Source organism: Oryzias latipes, chromosome 5 (assembly GCF_002234675.1).
Source record: "Oryzias latipes chromosome 5, ASM223467v1".
NCBI lineage: Eukaryota > Metazoa > Chordata > Actinopteri > Beloniformes > Adrianichthyidae > Oryzias > Oryzias latipes.
Window position 1 is genome coordinate 21,115,624 of NC_019863.2, and position 25,950 is coordinate 21,141,573.

The 25,950-nt window shown below is 37.8% G+C and overlaps 1 protein-coding gene across 1 annotated transcript; it reads right to left on the reverse strand.

The window, feature by feature from the left end:
• Window positions 1-2,803: 2,803 nt before the first annotated feature.
• nicn1 (nicolin 1) lies at window positions 2,804-14,807 on the reverse strand. Its single transcript, XM_004068926.4, has 7 exons — window positions 14,663-14,807; window positions 13,432-13,578; window positions 9,675-9,854; window positions 5,592-5,705; window positions 4,945-5,013; window positions 4,716-4,820; window positions 2,804-3,177 (listed from the first exon to the last, which is right to left on the reverse strand). Exons 2-7 carry the CDS (start codon window positions 13,576-13,578, stop codon window positions 3,136-3,138), a joined length of 657 nt encoding a protein of 218 aa, XP_004068974.1. The 5' UTR covers window positions 14,663-14,807; the 3' UTR covers window positions 2,804-3,135.
• Between the last annotated feature and the right edge of the window lie 11,143 nt (window positions 14,808-25,950).

The window sequence follows — 25,950 nt, forward strand, 5'->3', positions numbered from 1 at the left end:
TGTGTCATCGGTTGACTTGGTTAATGTTTAAATAACACCTTGAGCAACTTCTACCCTGACCGTAGGAAATATATATCACTTGCGCTCTCAAGCTTAGTTCAAGAGTTAAATCTTGTGTCCACAAGTCAGTCTTCTATCTGCTTTTTTTAAGCAGATGACACTCTGCTAGATGCATCCCCATTTAGAGGCTTGTTATACTCCGCCTCTAAATGCTTAAGGTTCAGTCTAGCAAAAATACTATCAAAACCTATGATCCCTCATGGCTCTCAAGTTCTCTTTTGCAGTATCCAGTCGCCCTTGGCTAATTAAAAAATTTGAGAACCACTTATATCAAATACAAGGCATCAAATCCAGCCGAGCTGTAATCCTTTGCCACGTGGGATGTTGACCTTCCTCATCTACAAATCTCCTTCGCTACTCTTCCCATCTACTACTCCTCGATGGCCTCCTGAAGGTGCGTCCCTCTGAAACTGTCAAAGGTTACTTTTCTCATCATTGGAATATATAAAAAATTGGTGTTAAGATTTCGTGCAGGTCATATATTTCACTATCATTTCACTGTTGGAATTTGTAATTATGGTGGTTTCTAGGGTGCGATAAATCCACAATGGGTCTTTACCTTTACTATCTACTAAATTTCACTTTCTCGGATTTGTTTTTTAAAAGCACTGTTATTTAATTTATCTCAATCATTTTGAAACTGATCAGTTTCTGGGTTATTTATATATTCTTGTCAAGACTAATACTGCTTTGTTTTTATCTATGCATCGCATCCTGAGCCTGCGAACACCTACGCCCCGATCAGCTTCTCCGTTTCCAGGAAATGATGTCACCCATGCATTCCTTGATCTGGTGCTGCAACGATGACTGCTCGACGTACCTATTGCTGCACTGAAAGTGACGGGGCGTTGGACCTCCTCTGCATTCCAATGACACTTCTGACTGAATTAATTAATCAATGTCAACCGCAGAATGAATGTAAATTCTTCGATTATAGATGTTAAAAGAAAATTATAGCCAGGTGGAAGCCTCAAAATTTAGGTTGCTCTAAGTTGTATCATAGTCTGCGAGGAGCTCGAATCTGGTTCTTAAGCTCATTTGTTTGTAGTATGCCAAAGAAGCATAGTAATTATGGGCGTTGAACTCGTTCTTAATATTGGGATGGAACCTCATTATATGGATGTTCCTTGAGCGCTTATAATTGGTATGCCAAATGGAGAAAATTATGGCTATTAAGCTCGTTCGTGGTACTGTCGTTGGGAGCTTCGAAATAATGGATGTTACTTAAGCGCGTGTATATATAGTTGCCAAAATGGAAGAGTTTATGGCCATCAAACTTGTTCTTGGTTTAATAGAAGTTCCAATAATGGCTGTTAAGCATGTCATACGCCATCGGAAGCTTTGGATTGGATGTTAAGTTAGTGTATCATACGGGTTGTTTGGCGGTTTAAATTATAGTTCTGCACAGCGTTTTGCGGAAGTGAGCTTACGTTCTAAGATCACGTATAAGTAATTTTATGTTGGCTCCCCTTTTATTTCTTTCCCTCTCTCTTTCAGATAGTATGTTCCTCTAGTGGTTTCCACGAACGGGAGCGACCCTACGGTCAATGGTGCCGGGTCACACATAGCAGATCCACTAGATAGCATGTCCCCTTCGTGGCGCTGTACTCGAACGGGGCGGCCCAACGGTCAATGGTGCCGGGTCACACATAGCAGATCCACTAGATAGCATGTCCCCTTCGTGGCGCTGTACTCGAACGGGGGCGGCCCAACGGTCAATGGTGCCGGGTCACACATAGCAAATCCACTAGATAGCATGTTCCCTTCGTGGCGCTGTACTCGAACGGGGGCGGCCCAACGGTCAATGGTGCCGGGTCACACATAGTAGATCCACTAGTTAGCATGTTCCCTTCGTGGCGCTGTACTCGAACGGGGGCGGCCCAAACGGTCAATGGTGCCGGGTCACACATAGCAGATCCACTAGATAGCATGTTCCCTTCGTGGCGCTGTACTCGAACGGGGGCGGCCCAAACGGTCAATGGTGCCGGGTCACACATAGCAGATCCACTAGATAGCATGTTCCCTTCGTGGCGCTGTACTCGAACGGGGGCGGCCCAAACGGTCAATGGTGCCGGGTCACACATAGCAGTCATACTGGGAAATGAAATGAAAATGGAATGCTGCCGAAAACACACCCCATTTTATTACACACTGATTATACATTCACATTTTCTCTTCTTCTGGATGATTTTAGTGTTGGGGGTTTTGTTACCCGAAAGTTTTATGGAAATTTTATGGAATTTTATGGAAGTTTTATGGAATTGAACGGAGCCTTATGCCAAACGAAAATATGTGAATGCCAACTTAAAGAATGTGGAAAAATGTCAAATAAATATTTCTTACTGCAAGAGTTGTCTGACTGAAATGACGATTTATCGTATTTCGGGCAGATACTCGAAGCAGTGTTTTCAGGTAAATACCCCAGGGCGGTTCAGTTAATTAACTCACCTGCTCAGCGTCCTATTTAAGCCAGGTGCGCAGTTGTTCATTCTTTCTTACCTTCAGCGCTCATTCTTCGCCCCACCCTCCTCCCCGGCTTCCACCTGTGGGCTCCGTAAAGGGGGGTTTTGTTACCCGAAAGTTTTATGGAAATTTTATGGAATTTTATGGAAGTTTTATGGAATTGAACGGAGCATTATGCCAAACGAAAATATGTGAATGCCAACTTAAAGAATGTGGAAAAATGTCAAATAAATATTTCTTACTGCAAGAGTTGTCTGACTGAAATGCTCCACAGAACAGATTATATATTTTTTTTTAATTTAAAAATCCTTATAATAAAAATTTTTAAGCTCAATCATATGCTTTTTTCACAATAAAGAAATTCAAAGTTAATTGGAAATAGAACAAATAATTTTTATATTTTAATGCTAAATGTTATTCCTAAACAGTAGACTTGTGCAGAAAAGTGTTTAGAAACATGCGCTTTTTGGTTAAGATGATGGGAAGGGAGCAGGATGAAGCAGCAGTTCGTTTCTCGGCGGTGGATGTCTTGCTGGACCTGCAGACTTTGCTTTTCCCCACTTGTAAACTTTAGCAGCTTCCCAGAAAAGATAAGCCTTCAGAATGGTGTGGTTACGTTAGAGAGAGCAGGTTAATGTCATAGCATCCATCAACCTGACAAAAAAAAAGAAGAAAAAAATATTATTTACATCGTAGCAAAAGCTCATCAGTGTTGAATCAGTGATGTTGTCGTTAAAAAAAAATGGTGCTTGTAGAATGAGTTTCTTACTGTGTCCTTAGTGTATTTGAACCATTGACTGTAAATGAGAACTGGACTAAGTGAGTGTGATGTCATCCATGGAAAATGACTTGCTTCTGGCTCTAACCAAATGAAGTCAATTCAGTCGCAATTTTTTTCACGATGTGGATGCTTCCATTTTGAACCAGACGTCGTCTTTAAGCAGTCCAATTCCGTCGGAGTCGTCGTTTCTATGGAAACCACTCTCGCCAATCAGAGGGGAGCTTGTTGGTAGTCCACACCCCTATTACTTGTACGTAGGTGTCACAAAACCTGTCAAACATTTCAAATGTGCGACATGGGGGCTAGCAGGCAGCACATACTTGTATGAATGCATCTGATTGGCTGGTTTATAACTGGAATAACTTGTAATTAGTAGAAAAAATATATGGACAAATATTAGGATTAGCAAGAACATGTTAAAAATAGGGCACTAAAACAAGAATGGTTATTGTGACACATACTGAATAAGTAATAACTGTTAATTCTTAGAAACTGAATTTCCCTACGGGGATTAATAAAGTTGATCTTAATCTTACTTAGACCAAGTGAATAGCTCCAGTTTGGAATGTGAAGGGGGGAGAGCTCACTCAATCCAGTTCTCATATATAGTCAATGCCTACGTTTGAATTCCCATCCTTATCTTTACTAAAAAACTATATAGTGTGGAAGACAACTAGTGATCTGGATTTTAAAAGCAGTTCTGAAACCATGCTCACTACTTTTATTTTTAAAAAGCGATTATGACGTCAACGATTTCAGGAAGTGAAAAAACTAACCGATAGTGTGTTTTATGATAACTAGTGTTTTATGATAACTATTTAAGAGTTTACTGTATTCTGATGATGTAAACACTGATGTGTTATTAGAAAAAAACATTTAAATACTTTTTTTGGCAAAAGAATTTCAAACGCAATGCATTGTGGTCTATATTCGCCAATCTAGTGAGCATCGATGCACACTGGTTTTGCGCAGGAACTTCTAAAAAGTTTCTCAGCCAATTGATTTTGAAATTGCAGATTCAGACAGCACTACAAAATGGCGGACGCACTATGTAGCGGGTACTGAAAGAACTCAGACATAGTCAATGATTTGTCCCTCTGGGATCCAACCCAAGACCATTCCACTTACTATACATTTGAGTATAGATTGATCCTAAACATTTAGATTGTACTTTTCTCTTGATGTTCACTTGATGAGTATTTGTGCTTTCAAGACGACCTCACAACATTTCTCCATTATGCAGGTTTAAAATCTATAAGCCCCAACCTTTAAGCCCCTCTAAGCGCCAACCTTTCTGTGCTGTTCAGCTGTGGTATACGCCTGCTAACCTTTCTGATCCAGAAAGCCAGAAAATGTTTAGATGTATTACTTAATCCAAAAAACAGCAAAAAACAACAACAAAGGACCTTACATCAAAGCGTCCGATGGAGGCGGTGGTGCGGTTTGCCTGCATTACTTCAGTCAGTGCCCACATCTGCTGAATACTGGAAGAAACAGTCTGGGGGTCTGGAAGACCCTGCAAAGAAAATATTTGCCGTACTTTTATTAAAAACTGACAAAGGTTATTTTTGTCAAGGTAATAAACTAGACTCAAACACCAGGATTGTAAATAAAATAAAATAAAAATTGACAAGAACTACCTCTAAATCAGGAGGCTGCTTGACCACGATCAGATTAGACAGCCAATCAGAAACCTCCTTTACTGGAGCCTGCAGCAGAGAATGAGAGAACATAAAAGGAGGGTTTTTAACTTTTCAGTTACATATACAGTATGTCTGATAATGTTTTTCATTTACACTTTGGCACCACCTGTTCAAAGGTTCTAGGACAGCAGCTGTCAGATTAGGCTGTAAAAATCTCAGGTTTCAAACTCTAAATCAAATGAAGCAGATTTTTAATTTTAGGATCATCTTCCTCCTGTTGCAGAGACTCACTTTTCTCTATTTGTTGCTGATCATCATTTTTCTTGTCTTGTGGGTTCATTTTCTTGGTTTTTGCTCTGCAGCACTTCTCCATTACAACACGAGCTTTACCACAAAATAATAAAAAGAATTCACTGCTGCGTTTGAAAAGTCTGCATTCACAGAAGAACTTTTTCATACAAACATTTAAAGCCTTTTTTTTTCTTTTTGTTCCACAGTTTCTTCACAGTTTCCCTCTGTTTCTCATGGAAACAGACATTTAGGTGAGATGTCTGTGGCATTTATAACTGATTAAAACCATTACACCATTTTCTGAATTATAAACTTCTAAAAACTTCTAAAAAAGAAAACAAAGAAAAACTGACTGGCTCCTTGTGAGGAAACAGCCTGATCTCCTCCAGGTTGAAGAGCCGCCAGGCGGAGGACGGTTGTCTCAGGATCAGCCTGAGGGACTCCACGTGGTCCGGCTCCACCTGCATCTGAAAAAAACAAAGGATCTTCAAGATGGTTGGAAAATGGAACCAATTGTTTTGGAAACCTACAGCATTAAGTGTTCCTAAATAAAATGAATGAAAACATAACTTAAATTTCCTGGATAATCATTTTTATAAAAAAAAAAAAAAGTAAACCAGTAAATTTATTTTGAGGAAATGGTAAAGATGTTATGAATACATAAGCTTTACTGTGTAAGACGCGTTTATTTTAATAGTTGTTTAAAATAAAACATAAAGCATGTTAAGTGCAATAATGTTTTTAAAAAATACTATTTAAAAGGAAGACTTAAATAGTTAAATGAGCAAAAACTGAGATTTACTTTTTTTTTATTCATAGTTAAGTTGCTCATACAACTTTGTTCATGTAGAACTAAAGAGTTGAAAATGAATTTAGATTATTACAATTCAGAGCAGCATTTCTTCCTAAAAGTTTGTTTGTTTGTTTAAAGCAAACAGATAGTGATTATTACATCAAGACAGTAGTTTTGTACTTATTATTATATCTAATAAGTACAAAACTATTATTATTACTGGTGTACTGTTAAGTGGACATGTTCACAAAATGTTTGTTACTATTCAATTTTTTATTACAGTAAATGAAACATAAATTCAAAAAGGCATTAAAAATGAAGCAAAAACATTTCATTGAAATGGCTGTCATAGATTTACAGTATATTATATTCAACATACAAAAATTGATTTATAATAAATTTGATTTGGCTCATGCAATTATGCATTTATAACGGTTCATTGCAATGTATGTGCAATTTTCTTTGCATACTTAGAAAACCTTAATGCACACAAAAGTTACATGTAGTTGACGGTTAATTTCTTTGTGCGAATTTAGTTAAAGGAAAGTTTAATTAACATGCAATCTTATTGGTTAATGGGAAGCAAGACAATTTACCTCCTAACAGAAGAAAGTTGCTGATTGGTCTATTAGTTCAGATGGAGTGTTTGTGTCAAAAGTCTAAAGTTTGAGTCTTGTGTCTTTACGTTTGTGCTTGTGACATTCTTAACACATTTGTGCAATTGTACATGGTGTTTTAAAGACTTGAAAATATTTCTGAATACTTAAATTTATTTTGCAAGTATGAAAACATTTTTACAACTGTAAATCCTTCACACATGTAATCAAATCTTTCTTTTTTACATGACGACAAATTTGTTTTTCAGAAGCCCAAAATAAATCTCCACTTGCAATTTTTTTTTTCTTTTTTTACAGATGCAAAACCTATTTACATGTGTGGACATCATTTTACGACTGCAAAATGCTTCTGAAAGGAATATAACTCCACATTAAACTGCTCAGCCTCGGAGTGCCATCTGAAGCCAACTTAAATGAAATCACTCTTTGCCATCTGGCTCCGTTTGCAAGAGTAAATACAAAATAAACAGAGCAAATGAAAAATAGGTCGGGTGGAGTTGTCATCATATTTCAACATTACAGTCCCCGACTGCAACTCTCTGGAGACAATGCAGCAGAGATGCAAAACAAACATGAGCAGGAGCCGTGAGATAAACTGACTTCCTGTTTGAAGAGTTTAGCTGCAGCCACACAGATCTGACGGCTTTCACCGTATGACCACTCACACACAACATGCAGCTCTTTTAGAGAACAGTTTGATTCTCAGATGACCAGTTCCTGGAGCTGCTAGTCTGTTTTTTAAACTTTTTTTTATATATATATATCTTAAAGAATAACTAACAGCAACATTTCCTTGTTTCCAAGATAACCTGACAGTCTGTGAGGATTGTGCACTGCAGTTTGGATTTTTTGTGATATTTCTCTGATTCTTGTCTTGTTCTTTTTTAAGTTTTCCTATCAGGCCCACCAGGTTTAGGTTGCCAATTATCCACAGCTGTCCTGACTTGTGTTAATGTTCTTCTGTGCATTTAAGTGACTGGTTTTTCAAATCATCTGCTTTGTCAGCCTTTTGTTGCTTTCTCAGATCTTGTTTTGTCATTTTTTAGTTATATGTTCATGGCTATGTCTGTATTTCCTCACTAATCCATAACCCCTAAAAGACTATATGTAGGTTTTATGAGCTGGAACCCCAATATAAAACTAAACAAATACAGTTTACACACTTGAAATCAATATAAAAGTGTGCCCTGAATTAATACTGTGTAAAGGTTTTTATTTTTTAATGGAATAAATGAATTGAATACACTTTTTTTTATCAAAAATAAATAAATACTTTAATTGGTTCAGAAAGTGTCTGTTGAGCGAGACTATCTAGTGGCCCAGATTTTAACGTACTTTAACATACTTTTTTGTTCTCTTTTGTTTTTTAATACGGTTTCTTATGATCTCATCTATTTGCCAAAGTAAAAATGTAATAAATGTAAACATTTAACGAAAATTATTTATGAATCCATTGTGTTCTGATAAAACTAGGATCATTTATGAAAAAGCCTTTTTCTTTTTCATATGAAAAACTGAAGTCCACTGTCTTCTTATTTGCTAATTTAACCCTTGTGCTATCTTAAATGACCCCACCCTTACAATGATGTGTTCTCCCTACCATGACAAAGGTGGATAAAGGTGGAAAGATTTCATGTAATCCATGGACACCAGTGAGGTTCACAAATCATTGAAGAAAAAAGGTTCAGAGCACTGTCTAGTGGGTCTAGATGACCCAACTCCCAATGTTAAAGTGCCTAGGATAGCACAAGGGTTACAGATCTTGAATGCACACTAGTTTTTCACAGAGATTTCTGGGGCACTGGATTTTAGAATTGTAGATTTGGACACCCCAACAAAATGGTAAATGCACTGTATAGTGCACTGGAATCCTGAAACAACTAGGGTTGGGCGATAAATCAATTAAATTGAAACATTCGGATTTGTTGTTTAATAAAATTTCTTTTTGGGAAAATCTGGATTCTTTTGTTTTACCCAGCACTCTGCTTTTTTGAGCTAAAGTTGTTTGAGAATGGTCAGCCCGCCCGTTTCTCGTTACAAACAGATGTTAAAATGGCATTTGGCAAAGAGTTCCGAACACAGATGTTCTGATTTCTGTTGTTCCCAAAACAGGAAGAGTTTCTTCAGTTCATGGAAGTGCTTCAGTTTTGCGACTTCAAACTTGAAGCATCAAACCATATGCTGCAAAATCTGTCTGAAGGCTGTTGCGACCGAAAGTGGGAGGATGACTATTTTTTTTCCAACACCTGAAACGGAAACTCTGTCAAGTGGGAGAAGTGCTTCTCTTTACAAGATGCTCAGGCTAGTGGCAGCTCACAGAACACCTGCTGCATTGTTTTATGAACATTTTATGAATAGCTTGTGTTTAGCTGCACTTTGTGTTCAGGCCCAATTCTGAAGGAGATGTTAAAAATAAAATAAATATACACTGTCATTTTTATTTTTTGTTAAAGAAAGTGAAGCAAGGGGAGAAAACATAAATCAATAAAAATTAGAAGTTTAGTGTGAAAAAAATCTGAGATTTTAGCTTTCGTCCATATTGTCCAGCCCTAGAAGCAACCAAAGTTTTACCACAAGACATAGATTTTTTTGGTCCTACACCACCAGTTTCTTGACAGTCTTTTAGTTAATCCAAGAGTTTATCAACCTGAACTTTTTTTTCCCGTTACTGAGCACAGAGCAACTCATCTAAAGAAACTACTGCTTCAAATCGCAAAATTGTGGCGTCGCTGGTCTGGACTGATTCCTTTGAAAACGGGCCATATCGTATTCTCAACCAACTCATTGGTCCATATAGTTTTATCTTCTTACAGCCCAGAATATGTAAAGTGACGTCGGACTAAATTACTGTTCGCTGAGACAGTGTATACTGTGAATAATCATTGCAGCTTCCTTCATACTAAAATGTTGAACATTATGCTCATTTTAAAAGCCTGGACTCTTCATGTATTATGTGTTATCTTCATCTGGAAGGCGATGTGATGTCAAGGTCCTGTACATGAAGAGAAAATAAGGATCCCACCCACCTGCCTCCGATGAATGGAGAAATAGTTTTGGGAGCCGCCTTCGGTGTGGGGGTTGTCCATCAAGGCCAGGTCACTCAGGGCAGTGCACCACTTGGCGGAGCCCTCATTCTCAGCCTTTCTCCTCAACAAACGTATAGTCACATAAGCGGTGTAGTAGTTCTTAAAGGTGATTTTCTCAATCTGCAGGATAAATAGTAAAACTTAATTTAAAATTGCTGCAAATCTGCATGGGTTTTGATTTACTTTCCTGTCTCTTGAAGCACTTAGTGTTGTATTTTTATGGTATTAAAGGATTAACATCACATTTTCCCCATGTCTGCTACAATCAAACATCTTAAATGAAATGGATAACTAGCAATTAAACATTTAGCTCTAGTGTTTGGAGTCATTTGACTACCGTAATTCTTCAATCATTTATGCAGCTAAATGTTATTGCAATGTATTCTTTGTAATTGTCCATCCTGGGGGAGGATCCCTCCTTTATGTGGTCACCCCTGAGGTTTCTTCATTTTTTCCGGAATCCGTTTTTTTTTAGGAGTTTTTCCTTACCGTGAAGGAAAAACCTGACTACATATAGTCAGGTATGACCAGTTTAGCTTAGTCAGTTTAGTTCAATTTAGCATTTTCCTATTAAATTCTATGTATTCATGATCCTTTTGATTTTATGTTTTACTTTTTCAATTACCGGTACGAAGCCCAATCGAGACGAATGTTGTGAATTTTTGCTATAAAAATAAAATTGAATTGAATTGAATTGAATATTCTGAAATGGAACACTGTACAGTTATAAAGTGCTAACACAGCCAACATAAGCTGATTCGGTTGCGTAGGAGAGCAGCTTTGCGTCATTTTGCAACACTTTACGTTAATATTGCTTGCATACAGTGGCGCAAAAAGGTATTTAGTCATTCACCAACTGTGCAAGTTCTCCCACTTCAAAAGAAGAGAGAGGCCTTTAGTTTTCCTCACAGATATACTTCAACTATGAGAGAAAAAATGAGGAAAAAATAAATATATCACATTGTCTGATTTTTAAAGAATGTATTTGTAAATTATGGTGGAAATAAGCATTTGGTCACATACAAACAAGCAAGATTTCTGGCTCTCACTGCCCTGTACAGCATCTTCTTCTGGAAAAGGATAATCTGTCCTCCACCCGTATGAATGGCACCAGTTTGAATTTGTAATCTATGTGAAAGACGCCTGTCCACAACCTCAGTCACACTCCAAACTCCACTATGGCCAAGACTCTAAAGAGCTGTCTGACACCAGAAACCAAATTGTTGACCTGCATCAGGCTGGAAAGACTGAATCTGCAATAGGTTACCTGCTTGGTGTGAAGAAATCAACTGTGAGAGCAATTATTATGGAAATACAAAACATACAAGACCACTGATAATCTCCCATCTGTGGCTACCAGCAAGATCTTAGCCTGTGGGGTCAAAAGGATTACAAGAACAGTGAGCAAAAATCCCAGAACCACACGGGGGGGGCTAGTGAATGACCTGCAGAGAGCTGGGACCAAAGTAACAAAGGCTACCATCAGTAACACACTACACCGCCAGGGACTCAAATCCTGCAGTACCAGACGTGTCCCCCTGCTAAAGCCAGTGCACATGCAGGCCTGTCTAAAGTTAGCTAGAGAGCATTTGGATGATCCAGAAGAGGATTGGGAGACTGTCCTATGGTGAAAATATGAAACCAAAAATAACTTTTTAATAAGAACATTGTATTTGGAGGAGATGGAATGCTGAGTTGCATCCTAATAATACCATACCTATTATTATCTTGCATACATTTTTTCAGCTTGAAGTTTTGTTAATATATTTTTATGATATTATATTTGGGACAAAACATATTGCCCAGAGAAGCCGTTAAGTGTCAAGAATGAAAAAGCCTGGGGTCTATCAGGAGCTTATCCTGAAGTATAAGAAATACTGACACCCCCCACCCCCCACCCCCAAATCACAGATTAACATGAAAATGCTTCTTTTTGCTCAAATTGCTCCCAGCAGACGCCTTTGAAGCTACCAGCTTTGACTTAATGAGTTGCTCTGCATTAAAAAAGGTTCCCTAATTACAGCTAAATACTCAAAACTAGGTCGGAGCCCAAAATGTCCAAAGCTTTTTTCCAGCGGTAGGAATTTGTATTTATTCTTGCGTTAGTTGCGTTGTTAAAGGCAGGCTGAAGGAAGAGGCAGAGAGTGATGCAGGAAAAATTCAGAAGGTTTAAAATATTCAGAACATCTGTGTGTTTGATAAATTTAAATTACTACTAAGGATTAATGTCTGCAGCTGAATCCACAGTAAATATGTTGAATTTCTTTCAAAATGATCTATGATAATAGGAACAGCATTTATTTAGTTGACGCTTAGCTGCAATGTGAGCATAAATTATCATATTTGTATAAATTCAAATTCTGCCTGCTCACAATAAGTTATTCAATTTCTCCAGCTAAACGGAGGGACAAAAAAGGAATATACAAAACACTAGGGTTGTTCTAGGAACTGAGGGATCCACAAAAGTCTTAATTTTCTCAAAACTTAAAAAAGTAAAAGAAACAATAATTCTCACAATTGATAGAGAAATGATTAACGTGGAGCTTTTTGTTTGATTCTTTTGTTTAAAAACTTCTGAATAACAAACAATATTGTTCTATTTATATAAAATTGTAGAGCAGACGGAAATTATCTCCTGTGGTATAATGCTACGTTCACACTGCCCTTAGCAATGCATATTTCAGTCTATGTAAACGACGATGTAAACAGGCTTCCACCTTCAAAACTCTCCCATTCACGCATTGCCACACAGGTTTTTATGATTGTTTTCAGGCTCTACGTACAAAACAAAGAGGATTTTGATAGTTAAACCAGGTCAAACTGACCAATCAGGGACTCTGATTTTATATTGATGCATAGATGGCGTCCCTTTTAAGTTACTGAAGTGCCAACCGAAAATTAAATTATAAAGAAGAAATTGATTATTGCGGTTTTTTGCCTGTATGGAATTGTATGACACCAAGTCTTTCATGTATTGGAAGAGAGCTGTAAAATAAAATACCTGAAGCAAGATTCAAACAAGACTGTACTTCTTCAATATTTCGTACCAAGACCCTTCCAATAGGTGCCGCACATGTTCAATTACACAGTGGAAAATGCAAAAGAAGCCCCGCCCTGCAAGAGGAACCTGGCTGCAGGCAGACAAAATGGTACCTGGCATCATCGTTGAAATTAGTTTGAAGATTTTTGATTCTGGACATTGATGTCTGCAGCCAGGTCCTATTGCTCTCTGCTTGTCCAGTGTGAACACCATTCATGAATGCTAAATCCTCATTCAAGTAACCACGTTTAGCAGATTTGTTGGCCAATCAGGAGCTACGATGTGCCTGTAGCTTTAGAATGGTATTTCTCGAGAATTTGATGGATGAACATTTAACAAAACTCCTGTTAAGCTTGAATGTAAATGAATACTAAGGGTAGCTGATTAGATTTTCATTTGGCTTCCAACTTTAGCTTGACACATTTCTTAGACTAGAAATAGTTTTACCTTTATGACAAAAGACCCGATTTCTGTCCAGAATACAGTGTCTCGGATTAATTCTGTTTTCACATAATAACATGCAGCCATGGTAAATGTTCCTTTGTGGTTTTGACACTTCCTGTTCAAATGAGTTAGAGCATTGATGAAATTTCAAACTAAATGTGTAAAATGCAAAGGTGATCACTTAGCAGTTGCGAGATTTCTGTGCTAGCTTACATTGATAGGTTTTCCATGTGGAAGAGTGACATCCACCACGCAGACACCAGAGCGAGCTGAGTCTCCTTTGGCATCTCCGATCTGCAGAAAAACCGGAGGTTTGACGGTGCAGTCCACAGACTCTGAGTGATCTGCACTGCAGCTCATCTGGAACAAAAACAGAACCTGCTGTTACCGCAGTTCCTAACTTCCACACTGGCTTTTGATATAATGCACAGTCCCAAAGATGCTCATCTTCATCCCTGCTATTGATTGGACAAAATGTTTATATATATATCCAGTTGGTATCAAGAGAAAAATACAAGTTCAACTCATAGTGAGTTGGGTAAACCTCGTTCTGCTTAACAATTTTACGAAAAAGAATATTAGTGTGTCTGTGTGTTGCAAGATGGCTGTGCAACAATCAGTGTGAGTTTAAGATCTGCTTGATCATTCCAACATGCATACAGATGAATTAAAGGTAGACAAAAAAGAAACATTTTTATTATCTCAAAAACCCAACCTATGTTATAGATTTAGGTAACTAGGCAGCTGGCTATATTGTATTACATGTATATTTAAAAGATTTTAAAAGTTTGATTCAAAGTCAGAAGCCACTAATAATTGAAAATATATAGTTTTTATGCTGAAACACTAAATGTAAAATGTATTATTGGTGTGACTCCTATAATAAATAACAATTCAGAATCATAGTATAAATAAAGTATAAAGTATTAATCTCCCAACAATGACAGGATAGCAGATACATAGCCTCCTTTGTATGTAATATTTTTTACATACAGAAGTCTGTTCTTATGGTCGTTTTCAGTCAAAGACAGAAAAAAAAACCAAGGTGAAACTTTTATAAACCTTATCAAAGCTCACTGCCTGCAGGCCAAATATTTATTTCAGAAACTCAAAGCCGCATGATTTTTGCTGCTGTCTGCGGAACGAGTCTGATATCTCAAGTCAGCTTTTTGGACAGCTGCTAGCACCATGGACAGCGACAGCGGGCAGTAAAACGGCAGCAAGATCATGTGTTTAACACAAGACACCAATTCGTCTTACATTATAAACATAGATATTCTGACTTTTTTTCACCAGCAACTGGATTTTAATCATCATGTACTGCCGGTTAAGGAGCTCTAGGTCAGCAGCGTTAGCTCAAGAGCTAACAAAACAATACTTTAGCCCTTCAGCTAACAGTAGATCGAAGCAGCTACACAGAAAACAGGGCTAATTCAATGCTCACCTTTTTGTGTTAAATAGACGGCACCGATGTTAAAAGCAAAATTCCGGTCAAACACTTAAATGGAAGGTTTAATGTCAAAACTCTGAGCGTAGAAACACGCTCTGCGGTTTTCTTCTGATTGTTACCATGACGACATTACGTCTTAAAGGGCCAGCAACACTCGGCTGTGTCGCCCAGGCTTCAGATGCTCCACTTTTTTTTAAACATAAAAAAGACATCATAACATTTATGATAAAAAATGTTAGTTTATGCTTCAAAAAGTCAAAATATTAAAGGAATGGTCGTGCTCCAGAATATTCATACATCAAACAGACTGCTCAATAATGTCACTGAATCTACTTTACGTCTTTGTAACTACAATATCATTTTTATAGAATTAAAAATTTATTTAAAAAATGACGTTTTGTTTTGTTTTTTTGTAATAATAAAATAATTTTATTTATTTTTCTCATAAAAAGTAAAAAATGTTTTAATGATTTGGATGATTTTATTCTCATAATGTTGACTTTTAAAAATTTTACTGTCGTAAGATTTTGTCTTAATTCCCTAAAAATGTATAATTTATAATGAAGTTAAATACCTTTGGTTTTTTGGCTTTTGATTCTTCCAACAATATTTTGTAAAACTTACAATTTAAATTCAAGACATTCAAGACTTTTTCAACTGCAAATAAAAATGGGGTTCCGGGGACATTTACTGCTTTAGTCGTGAACATTACATCACCTTTGTCTCAAAAAATTGGCCAATATGTCATATCTGGATTATTCAGTTTGCATCTTTGACATTTTTTTGACTCTTTTTTTTAAGAATTATTTTTTTTTATATATAAATCAAAGAGATGGTATTAACTGCAAACTCAATTATATTGTACACCTTATTAAGCCATTGATTTTAAAGAATGAACCTTAAATTTTTTTTTTTTTTTTGCAGCATCCTTCAAAAACCTATTAGAAACGTATAATAAAACATTTACCAGTCTTGTTTGTTATGTGGCCCTGCAATGGAAAGGCAAACTCTCCATGGTGTACACGTAAATTAAAGCCACTGCTTTAAAAAGCAAATGCAATACATTTTTACTTATGACTTGTGTGTTGTAGCATTAACTTCTTTCATTGTTTTTTATTTATTTTTGTTTTGTTTTCTATTTGTCCTGTCCAGATACTAAGAAAACAGAAGCTGAGAGCAACCAATGTTAGGGAGATATACAGATATTATTTTTTTTTTCATAACTGGACGTATGTTATGTGCTTCTTAGGTGAATTGGGTTTATATTTACATGGACCCCTTTTATATTTTAAACAGAACCATCCATCCATTTTCCAAACTCAATGAATTCTTTGTAGAGTCACAACACTCCTGGAGTCTATCGCAGCCACCGTTGGGCCAAGGCCGGGTGCATCCTGGGCAGGTCGCCAGTCCATCACAGGGCTGAAACTGAACCTTTTTTTTTTATTTTATATTCAATTATTCGGGTTTTTTTGTTTGTTTTTTTTCTTCTGGGCCCAAAGTTCTGAACAGCACAAAAGAAAAAAAACTGAAGCTGATTTGGAGAGATGATTTGGAAAATAAGATATGGAAAAAAAAAAGATTAAAAGAGGAAGGGATGGAGGCTACAGAGTACAGATAAACAAAACAGTGGATGCATATAGAAAAAAACATCAAAATAGACAATGATGGTTGCTGGAGGATTAACAGTCAGGGCTTAATTTTGTTGCACTATCCCACGCTACACATTCAGATGTCCAAGTAGACAAAAAACAACCACAGATGTCACAATTCTCTGAAAAAATATGCAAGAAGGTTACAGTGGCAGAGGCTGGCTGCCTAGATGTCTATGGCCTAATCTAAGGCCTAACAAGCATCAGCTAAAAGGCCTACCACCATCTGAGAGTCCCAACCGCTGCCCCCAGTGGCGGTCCATGGCCACTTCAAAGACATCCGAACAGCACCCCAGCCATCCCACCGGTTGAAGTACTACACATTTTAGGATGAGACTGGGTTGGTTGAAGTCCATTTGTTTTAACCACACCAAACAGCAGATGGCAGTCTTGTTCTTCAGATTAAACGCACATCATGATAAAATGGCATTAAAAGACCCCTGTCTCCTCATCGCCTCATTTACATCTTCTCACTGCACCTTCAGCATCTCCATAAAAGCAAGATATATGCCCCCCCCCCCCCCCCCCCCCCCCCGACAGGCACAATCTACCGTTAAAATGAGATTCCAGAGAGCAGCAGTGATATCAGGAGGTCAGACAGCTCGCTTCGCTTTATCACTCAGAGGCAGAAATCGGCTGTTATTTCTCTGTGGCCTTGTAAAGATATCCCAGCAGAGTGAAACAAACCTCCCTGAACGTCTCATATCAATTGTGAACAAAATGCCTGCCCCTTATGCACTGCAGAGAGCAATGTCTGTGAGCTCACTCGCAGACATGGAAATGATCTGCCAGAGTCGAGTAAAGCAAACTGACACACATCAAGAGATAAAAGCAGATGCAAACCCATCAAAGCAAATCATGCTCTGAGTTTAAAGCTGCTTTAAAATGAATCACTCTGCATTTTGATAACAAAAACATCTGAATCTGGCCCTTTTTATGGCTTTTAGGCTTAGGAACACTGCACTCACAAAGAAAGGCCTCCTCTGGTGAACGTAGTATTTTTTTATTTAGAATCATCTTGTAATAAGTTGGAGAAAAAAGCAGAAGTGCTACATCTACAACGGATCTCTTCCAGTTAGGAGAACAGCCGCCAATCAAGTCTGCTCAGGCAATCTAGTGACATTTATAGTAAATAACCATAAATCCAAAGCGCATGTACTGATTTGTTGCCACTATTGCAACATATCATTAGTACTGTAAATCTAACCTGCCTCACAGCAATATAAACTTAGCTGACATTCCTTTATTAGAAGATGACCAGACCAGCACGTCTTGATTTCTGCGTCTTTATATATTTTAAACAGCAAAAAGTGCCATAAACAGCTTTTTCCCTCTTCAGGGAAACTGAAGATGCTTTAAGAACATGTTTTAGAAAATAAATGCAGTAAATGGAAGCATAACCTCCAGCTTTTTTTTTTAAATCTTTTTTTCTTATTTTGTCATCTGTGTGAGTTTCTTAACAAGTTTAACAAGTAATTTTAATTTGATTTTCTAAGCAAACTGATGTTAATCAATGACCAAATGCCACAAATGGCATAAAACATATATTTTGCATCTGATTTGTCATTATTGCAACAGTTGCTGCAGAGCTTCCACAGGACATGGTTACAGATTGGCCCTAGCCATGATGCAGCATCAATTTTAACTCAACCTTCGAAACCACAAGTTGATTCTCCTCTGGGGAAAAGGGACACATGGATTTTAGAAATAAGAGTGCAATGCAGAGTCAAACCAAAGAAAAAGAAAAAAAAAACTTTAAGTTTAATTAACAAGAAGCAGCTAGAACATTTTTTTATGGGGGGCGGGAGGGGGGCAGACGAGTTTGGAAGGGTGGTAAGCAAGAACTGTTGCTCCCCTCAGCTTAAAGTGTTGTGCAGCAAATAGCACAACTGCGAAACTCTGAATTCTTCAGACCTAACAAATAAGTTCTATTGTTAACAGTTACATTTTGCTTATTATCTATTTACAGTTATTCTTGGTATTTAGAAAAATCTATCAAGATTATTTCCTTAAAACATGAGTTTTCCAAAAATAAGAATTTCCGCCTGCCATAGCAAAGAAACGGCACAAATTTTAGCAAAGTTCAAGGTGCTGACAGCCCTGACCAGCAGGCACTCAGGGGCGGAACAAATAATTTGAGGGGCCTAAGATTTAAGTAAAAAATATTTATTTTGTTAATTTTCCAATGCTTGATAATTCCTTTTTTTTTGCCAATATTGATACTAATATTGACTCAAAAATTGGGAGGGCAAAACTTTATGCTGGGGGTTAGTCCCCCCCCCCCCCCTTGCCCCCTAGCTCTGCTTCGACAAGAAGGGAAAAAAAAACACAACTTATTTACCATTCAGGTCCTGATTACTTACTTCTCAATGTTCATTAAAGTTACAGTTATAATGCTGGGTGTGTCTATTTGACCAATCCCTCAGGAAGCTGTACTTACAACCATGCTCAAGAACCATCCCAGCATTATAACCACCCCCCAAATCCAAACCCTCATTGCTAGGTGTCAAGCAGAGAGGCATTTAATCGTACTTTTAAATTTTTGGGTTTGGCCCAACTGGACTTGACTACTTGGAGAAGAACGTAAATAATTTGGGATGTAAACCTGTTATATTTTTACATTCTATTATTAATTTAACCTACAGAAAAAAAAAAAAAGCTTTGTCAGTAGAGACTTTTGTCTATCTAGAAATAACTAATAGCCCAAACACAAAGAAATCAATCTTGAAGTCAAAATGTTTTCTAATATGTATGAAATTTAACATGTTGTCTTCAAGGGACAAAGCCTTAATTTCTATATTGAGTCCAGTTTAAAATCCAAATACTTGAACCAGGTTAGTTCACCAAGTAAGGTTTGTTTTACAAACATGTCAGCCTCCGTTTCCTCCAAATAGATATAACTTAAACCTGGAATAAACACATTTACAGTTTGGTTTCTTCAACATCCATAATAACTGTACTGTCATGGAAATGTGCACTTAATCTTGAAATTGCACACAAAAAAGGGTTTAGGCCTTTGATTGATGCTAACCTTCAAAGTTAACATTTGCTGCAGCCCAATGCAGCCTTTTTCCCCAACTTTTGCTGTTGTCCTGCTTATTTAAGAAAATGTTTGGATTCAGCAAAAGCATGTCCTTCCAAGACAAATATAGCTGCAAAAATGATAAACTGGCTTTAAATGAAATTGATCCTCATATGTCCAATAGGTCATTTTCCTCATATTCATTGTGTTTGCCCTTTTGACAGTTTTTAGCCAAAGTCAATGAGATATCTACAGACAGACCAAAAAATAAATTATTTAATTCCCCTGTTCCAGACCCCAGCCCAGATAAAAAACAGGGTTGTGTCAGGAAGGCATAGAGCGTGATATTCATAGAGCGTAATTTTCTATCTTGAACAAAATGACACATTTTTGTTTGCAGAAATGTGCACTATTAAGTCTTATAGTGATGCAAAAGTCAAAACCTGTTATAACTGCAGAGTTCCACTGTGTCTGCTTAGATTTGGGCCACAGGAAGAGAAACACCTTTAAAAGAAAAGAATAGAGTGAGAAATATTACGGTAAATATTTTTGGATTCATTATTCCAAGTTTGATTTTTTTTTCTTTTTAAATCGAGGGTTTTGCTAATTCTAAGATAAATTAGGGATAAACTACAACAAAGGTGTTCTAAAAAAATTCAAATGTTTTCACTTTTAGCATGATTTGTTTCATTATCACTCTGTGATTTTTTTGAATCCCAGTCATAAAAAAACAAAGAAAAAACTGTTCAGAAAGGCTTCATTGATCCTGGAATGAGAATGAGGCTGCATCAGGTTATAAAGTCAGTTAATGAAGACATTATAAAGAATTATGGGCTTTGCCTGATTAGAAAAATAATAACCATTTTCTAAATTCTGTCAGGAAGTTTGAACTTATGAGCAGAACTTGATAGCTTTTATGTGACTAACATAACAGATATGACACGAAACCATAAAAAATGTATGAATTTCAAGACTTGGTAATATCTTCTCAGAAACGTGTTAAAAATTATTACTAATCAGGGCAAACTGAGGCACTGAGGTGGATATTATGTGTTTTTTGCTTTTTTCCTAAGGGCTTAAAAATCTTATGTTGTGCACCAGAGAAAGCTTCTGGTGTATCAACAAAAAGATCTACTCTAAAACATTGATGTGGTAGGGACACTTTTCCTACACAGTGCTTAGCTGAAAGTGTAACTCCGGATTCAATGGTTTATTTTCGCTACATTTATAAATTACTTTGGAAAAAAGTGTCTGCAAATGACTAGCATGTCCTCTAGAACCTCAGGACTGCAGAAACCTTAGAGGTTTTTATGAAGAGGCTCAAGACCCACCTTAATACATTGCGTTTAGATGATCTTATTTGGTTAAATATTAATGATTTAATTACATAATTTTATGTATTTGTTGTATAGTCTTTCTATTTTATATTTTTCAAAAAATGTTATGTATTTAATTTTAACCTTCTCTCTATAATAATTTTAGCCCCAGTGTATCCTGTTCTGAATCCTTTGTTCCAGGGCTTACTGGCTTGGTTTGTGGTTTTTGCTGCTAGCCTTCACTGGGGCAGCTGGGGTTTAACATTGCAGCCTCACGGCTATGGCGTAGCCCTGTTGCTGCTCTAGTCTGGGTGTGCACTGTGGCAATGTTCCTGTGTATGAAAATATTCCCAAAATACCGTTTCCTTGCAGCAGAGCCAAGCCTTAACTTTCTTTTATAATTACAGTTTTGTGACAGGCCGAGCACAAACTGCAATTATTAAGTTCTCATTCATGATCAATTTTTAAATGGTTGGCACTTCCGTGACCAAAGGGGAAAAGGGACACCATCCATACGTCACTACCAAATCTGAGTCCCTGATTGGTCAAAGTTCACCTGGTTTTGCTTTCAACACATGTTCAACGGCTGCTCCCGACCTTTTTCGGGCTGTACATACAGCCCGAAAAAGGTCCTAATAACTTGCATGGGGACTCGTGAATGCAAGAGTTTTGAACGTGGAAGCCACAAATGCACACTTACACACGTGCATAGACATTTTTTATTGAAAGTGATCGGTTGATCGTACATTGCCGAGGGCAGTGTAAATGTAGCTTAAAGCAATTTGAGTGCTCAAATCATGAAAAGTGCCTTTTTATATAACTAAAGGGTGATTTAACTAAATTTAAAAATAAAAGATGTATGAAAATAATTATACAGACCAGCCCTTCATTGTCAGGCTTAAAAAAAACCCCATCTCTGTATTAATCGCATTACCAATGGAATCTCACTGTATCTGCCTCCCAGCTTTTCAGCTGTCCTCCCCTCTTCTCTCCCCCAGCCTCCAACAGAGACCTGCTGCTCATGGCATGTATTCATCCATTCTGTTTGTTGTGTTTGAAGCTGGGCAAAAAGTCTTTCCAAAGCCTACAGACCAATCAGCAAAGGACGTTGGCAGCGTCTTTGCAGAACTCATCCCCTTTCCTCCCAGATGGTGGTCAGAGCCGAGCGTGTTGCTGCAGGGGCTGCAACAAGGCGGAGGGGAAAGACCTGTCACATGTCCAATGGTCTGACTCTTCCACTCTTTTTCTTAAATCCCTGATGCCCCAACTAGTGACATTTACCAGAATGGCATGACTATACATCCACTCCTCTCCATTGTTCTGATGTGTATTTCCTTCGGCCCATCTGTCTGCCAATTGTCAGTGCAGTCTAATTTCTATACAACAAAACTTGTTTTGTGAAACACAAATGAAGACAGGCTGATGATGGCTCATTTCTCCAGATTGACTCCATCTGTCAGTCTGTCTGTGACACATTTCTTACATAAAAGCAACATTGAGTTGTCTTTCAAATGTAAAATAAGACAGAGCCGACGCTTTGAAACTTTAGTTTGTCAGTGAAGGATAACCTCAGCAACTGAGAGCAGACAGAGAGCGATGAGAAACATTTGTCAAGGGAAAATTAGAAGAATTTCTTTTTTAATGCCAAAATAATTTAAAATAACTACAGAATGATGCTGGGAGCTACCTGTGAATCTAATTATTGCAGAGAAAGCTTATACATTTGATTATTGTACAGCTGTTTTAGTTCAAGTTAAGACTTAATTACAAAGTTTTTCCTTTTCTTTTTGGTGATTCACAGAACCCCAAAAGCAGATGACAGAAACCAGCTCTCATCTTTATCACTTGCTTTTATTTCAGCTCGAGGTGGAAATCTCTAGTTTTTGATTCACTTACTGTTTACCAGACAGGTTTCTGCCATTCAAGTTGTGGTAAAACTAGCTCTGTTCATTGGAGCAAACATATGTTTTGCACTATAAGGTGCAAAGCCAATTTTTTTTTTCAACAGTGCACCATGTTATCAAGAGCACTATATATATATAAAAATTCTGGTTGTGCTTACTGATGTCGAAGTGACTGATGTCAGAGGTACATAGTGCTCTGTCAAAATCTCATTCTGTTTTTTGCACAAGTTGCCACATTTAGTGGTGTTGCATCGTTTCTTTTTTTTTTTTTTTTTTTTGATTTTTTAACATTTTTAACAAGGTTGGGAGTTAGCATAGTCATAGTAATATTTGTTTAGTGGCATCGGTCAGTTTTTCTGCATGATGCAAAAAGTAAAGAAATACAAGTATTGTGAACACTTAAACATGGCTAATATGTAGCACTGTTGGACTGCTATACCTCTGTAGCCGTGGAGCACACGTATAGCAGTCGACCTCTGATTGAAAGATCTCAGGTCCAGTGTCCTTGGGCAAGACACTGAACCCCACATTGCTCCTGGAGGAGGTTGTTGGTTGCCGCCAATATTTGTGAGCAGAGCCCCCTTCATGTGTGTGTGAATGGATGAATGGGGCTAGGACTGTAACGTGCTTTGGGCCTTTTAAAAAGGTAGTAAAGGTTGGGAGTTATCATAGTCACAGTACAGTTTGTTTTTACGTGATCAGTCAGGTCTTGAGAAAACACTGACACGGCTAACTTGTAGCCTGTCATGAATAAGTTCTAGAATTACATAGGATGGAAAAACAGACAAAACATGCTTGTTGGGTCCATGTTGATTTTGTTCTGTTTTTAGATATTGGTAAATAGGTAAATAAGACAGAGATTGAGCGTTTTGTCATCAATCTTTTTGAGTTAGTTTGAGTCAATTTATTTGGGTTCTTTTTTGTTGGATCAATATTTGTACATGTGGGAGTCAGCTTAAAAAACAAGGTCATCACTATGGATTTTGAAACCATTATTTAAAGACAACAGTTTGGATTTGAGTTGTATAATTTTTTGAAGTACTGTCAATTTCTTCTCACCATATAGTTTATTTTAAAGTTACCAAAACTTACATAAGGACCTGCACATAGGTTGTCTCAGTTTTCTGAAAGAATTTCCCAAATAAAAACACATATATGCTAAATTAACCCCTGCATAAACAGCTTTTTTATGTTTAAGTTAAACAGACATATCAACGTAACATATACTTTTTTGTTTGAGTCAGTGACCTACGAGGTTTTTCCTAGGTGTATCCTTAATCATAAAATGAGAAATACATGTTGCTTTAGAAGATTGAAAAGCGTTCAAGAAATAGAGGAAAAGTGAAAAATTGAGATGCAAAAGAAAGATGGCAGCAAGAGAGAGATGGAAGGAGAGAAGAGGACTGGTGGAGTCGTCAGAGCTTAAGAGAAATGATCTTGGGAAACTCCACCTGATTTTTCGCCTGGAGAAGCACACCGGTGCAAACACCTGCAGATTTTTATTTTCCATGCATTTGTTATCAGCCCTGTGTTTTATACCCGAGTCCTGTAATGGCGCGGTAAATCACAGCTGACAAGTCAGGAATACTCGCAGGCCCACCACTCTGTAAAAGGAGAGACAAATAATGGCGGCAGGGGAGTTGAGTCATTAAAAGCAGAGACCCAAATAAGAGATTGAGAAATGCTGTTTCTGTAAAAGTCTGAAAATGACTCTGTGTGGTGTAAACATGCTGGGTTGATTGATCTTATCAGGTTTGCACAGTTTTACCACCCTGGCTGAGATTAAAACAGTGCAGTTGTCCAACTGTGTTCACACAATTTTTTTCTAAAGACTATTTCCATGTTCTGTCACATTGTGAAAACATATAGTTTCTTTTTTTTAACAGTTTCAAACTTTCAGGCCTTGAAGTAAATTTTTCTAATCATTGTCGGTCTGTGAGTGATCAAGTAAAGACATTCAGTTTACCTCTGGGCAGAAAATCCATTTGTTGGTGTCTTAAGGAACAAACAGGTCAGATTATTTAGAGCAGGGGGTCAGAATCAAGGCCTCAGGGCCGGTGTCCAAGATGTTTTCCAACCAATCTACTACCGAAGCTCTCCATTAGCCAAACACACCTGATCCAGGTAATCTGAAGCCGATAAGGCAGGATTTCTGGAAGACCAGCAGGAGGCCAGCCCTCAAGGACTGGAGTTTGACACCCCTGATTTAGAGTAAGTGCTTCAACTGTAAATTCCCTGTTCACAACTAACTTCTTCCTTTCTCCACATCTATTTTTTCTATTTGTCTTAAGTCACATATCTGGGTTCAGGGAATGGGGGTGTCAGTGGACCTATAGACCCCTCAGCCTCCTTCTCTCCAATCACATCTGCTGTTGCTTCCAAGAACACATGGAGGCAATAACAGGCAAGATAAGAAAGATAGTATTTTTCGGGGTCTGCTACCGGAAATCCCTCTGGTTGCACGTGCCATTATTTTATAGTTAAGTTAAAGGTAAAATAGTGCTTTATGACCTTTTTATAAGGCCCACAGGGATGAACAGTCACAGTCCCATTCACACAGTCACACACACATTCACACACTGATGGTGGCCATGCTCCCGAACACTGGCGCCAACAAATAACCACCAGGAGCAAAGTGGGGTTCAGTGTCTTGGCCAAGGACACTTCGACGCATGGGCGGGCAGGGTGGAAACCTACAATCTTCCAATCAGAGGTTGATTGCTGTACCGCTGCGGTACGGCCACCCCAGAAAGACTTTAAAGTCAGAAATTAAAAGCAGAATCTTCATTGTCATATTATCACAGTGATAAAACGAAATTAGGGTCTATGTTCCCGGCAGCCATTTACAGTGAGAAGACAAGATTAAGTAAATAACAATATGTTATAGTATGATTCCTACTGAGTATTGCGCAGTGTAGAATATATTACAAAATTGAATAGTGGAGAATATATTATAGTATTGCACTGTGGAGAACATATTACAAATTGAACAGTGGAGAGTATATCACAGTATTGTACAGTCTGTTGATATTGCACTTGAGATTTAGCAAGTTGTCCATGGGGGTGGGGGTGGGTTACAGTGATCTTCTCGAGTTCAGTAGTCTGACTGCTTCAGGAAAGAAACTATTCTTCAGTCTCGTGGTTCTGCTCTTTATGCTCCTCAGCCTTCTTCCTGAGGGGAGCAGAGAGAACAGAGGGTGTGAGGGATGAGTGGGGTCTTTCAAGATGCATCTGGTCGCAATAATATTAGTGGTGGTCGGCAGGCTGCAGCCCACAGTCTTCTGTGCAGCTTTAACCACTCGTTGCAGAGCTTTTCTCTCTGCCACAGAGCAGCTGCCGTGCCACACAGTGATGCAGGAGGATAGGACGCTCTCCACCACACATCTGT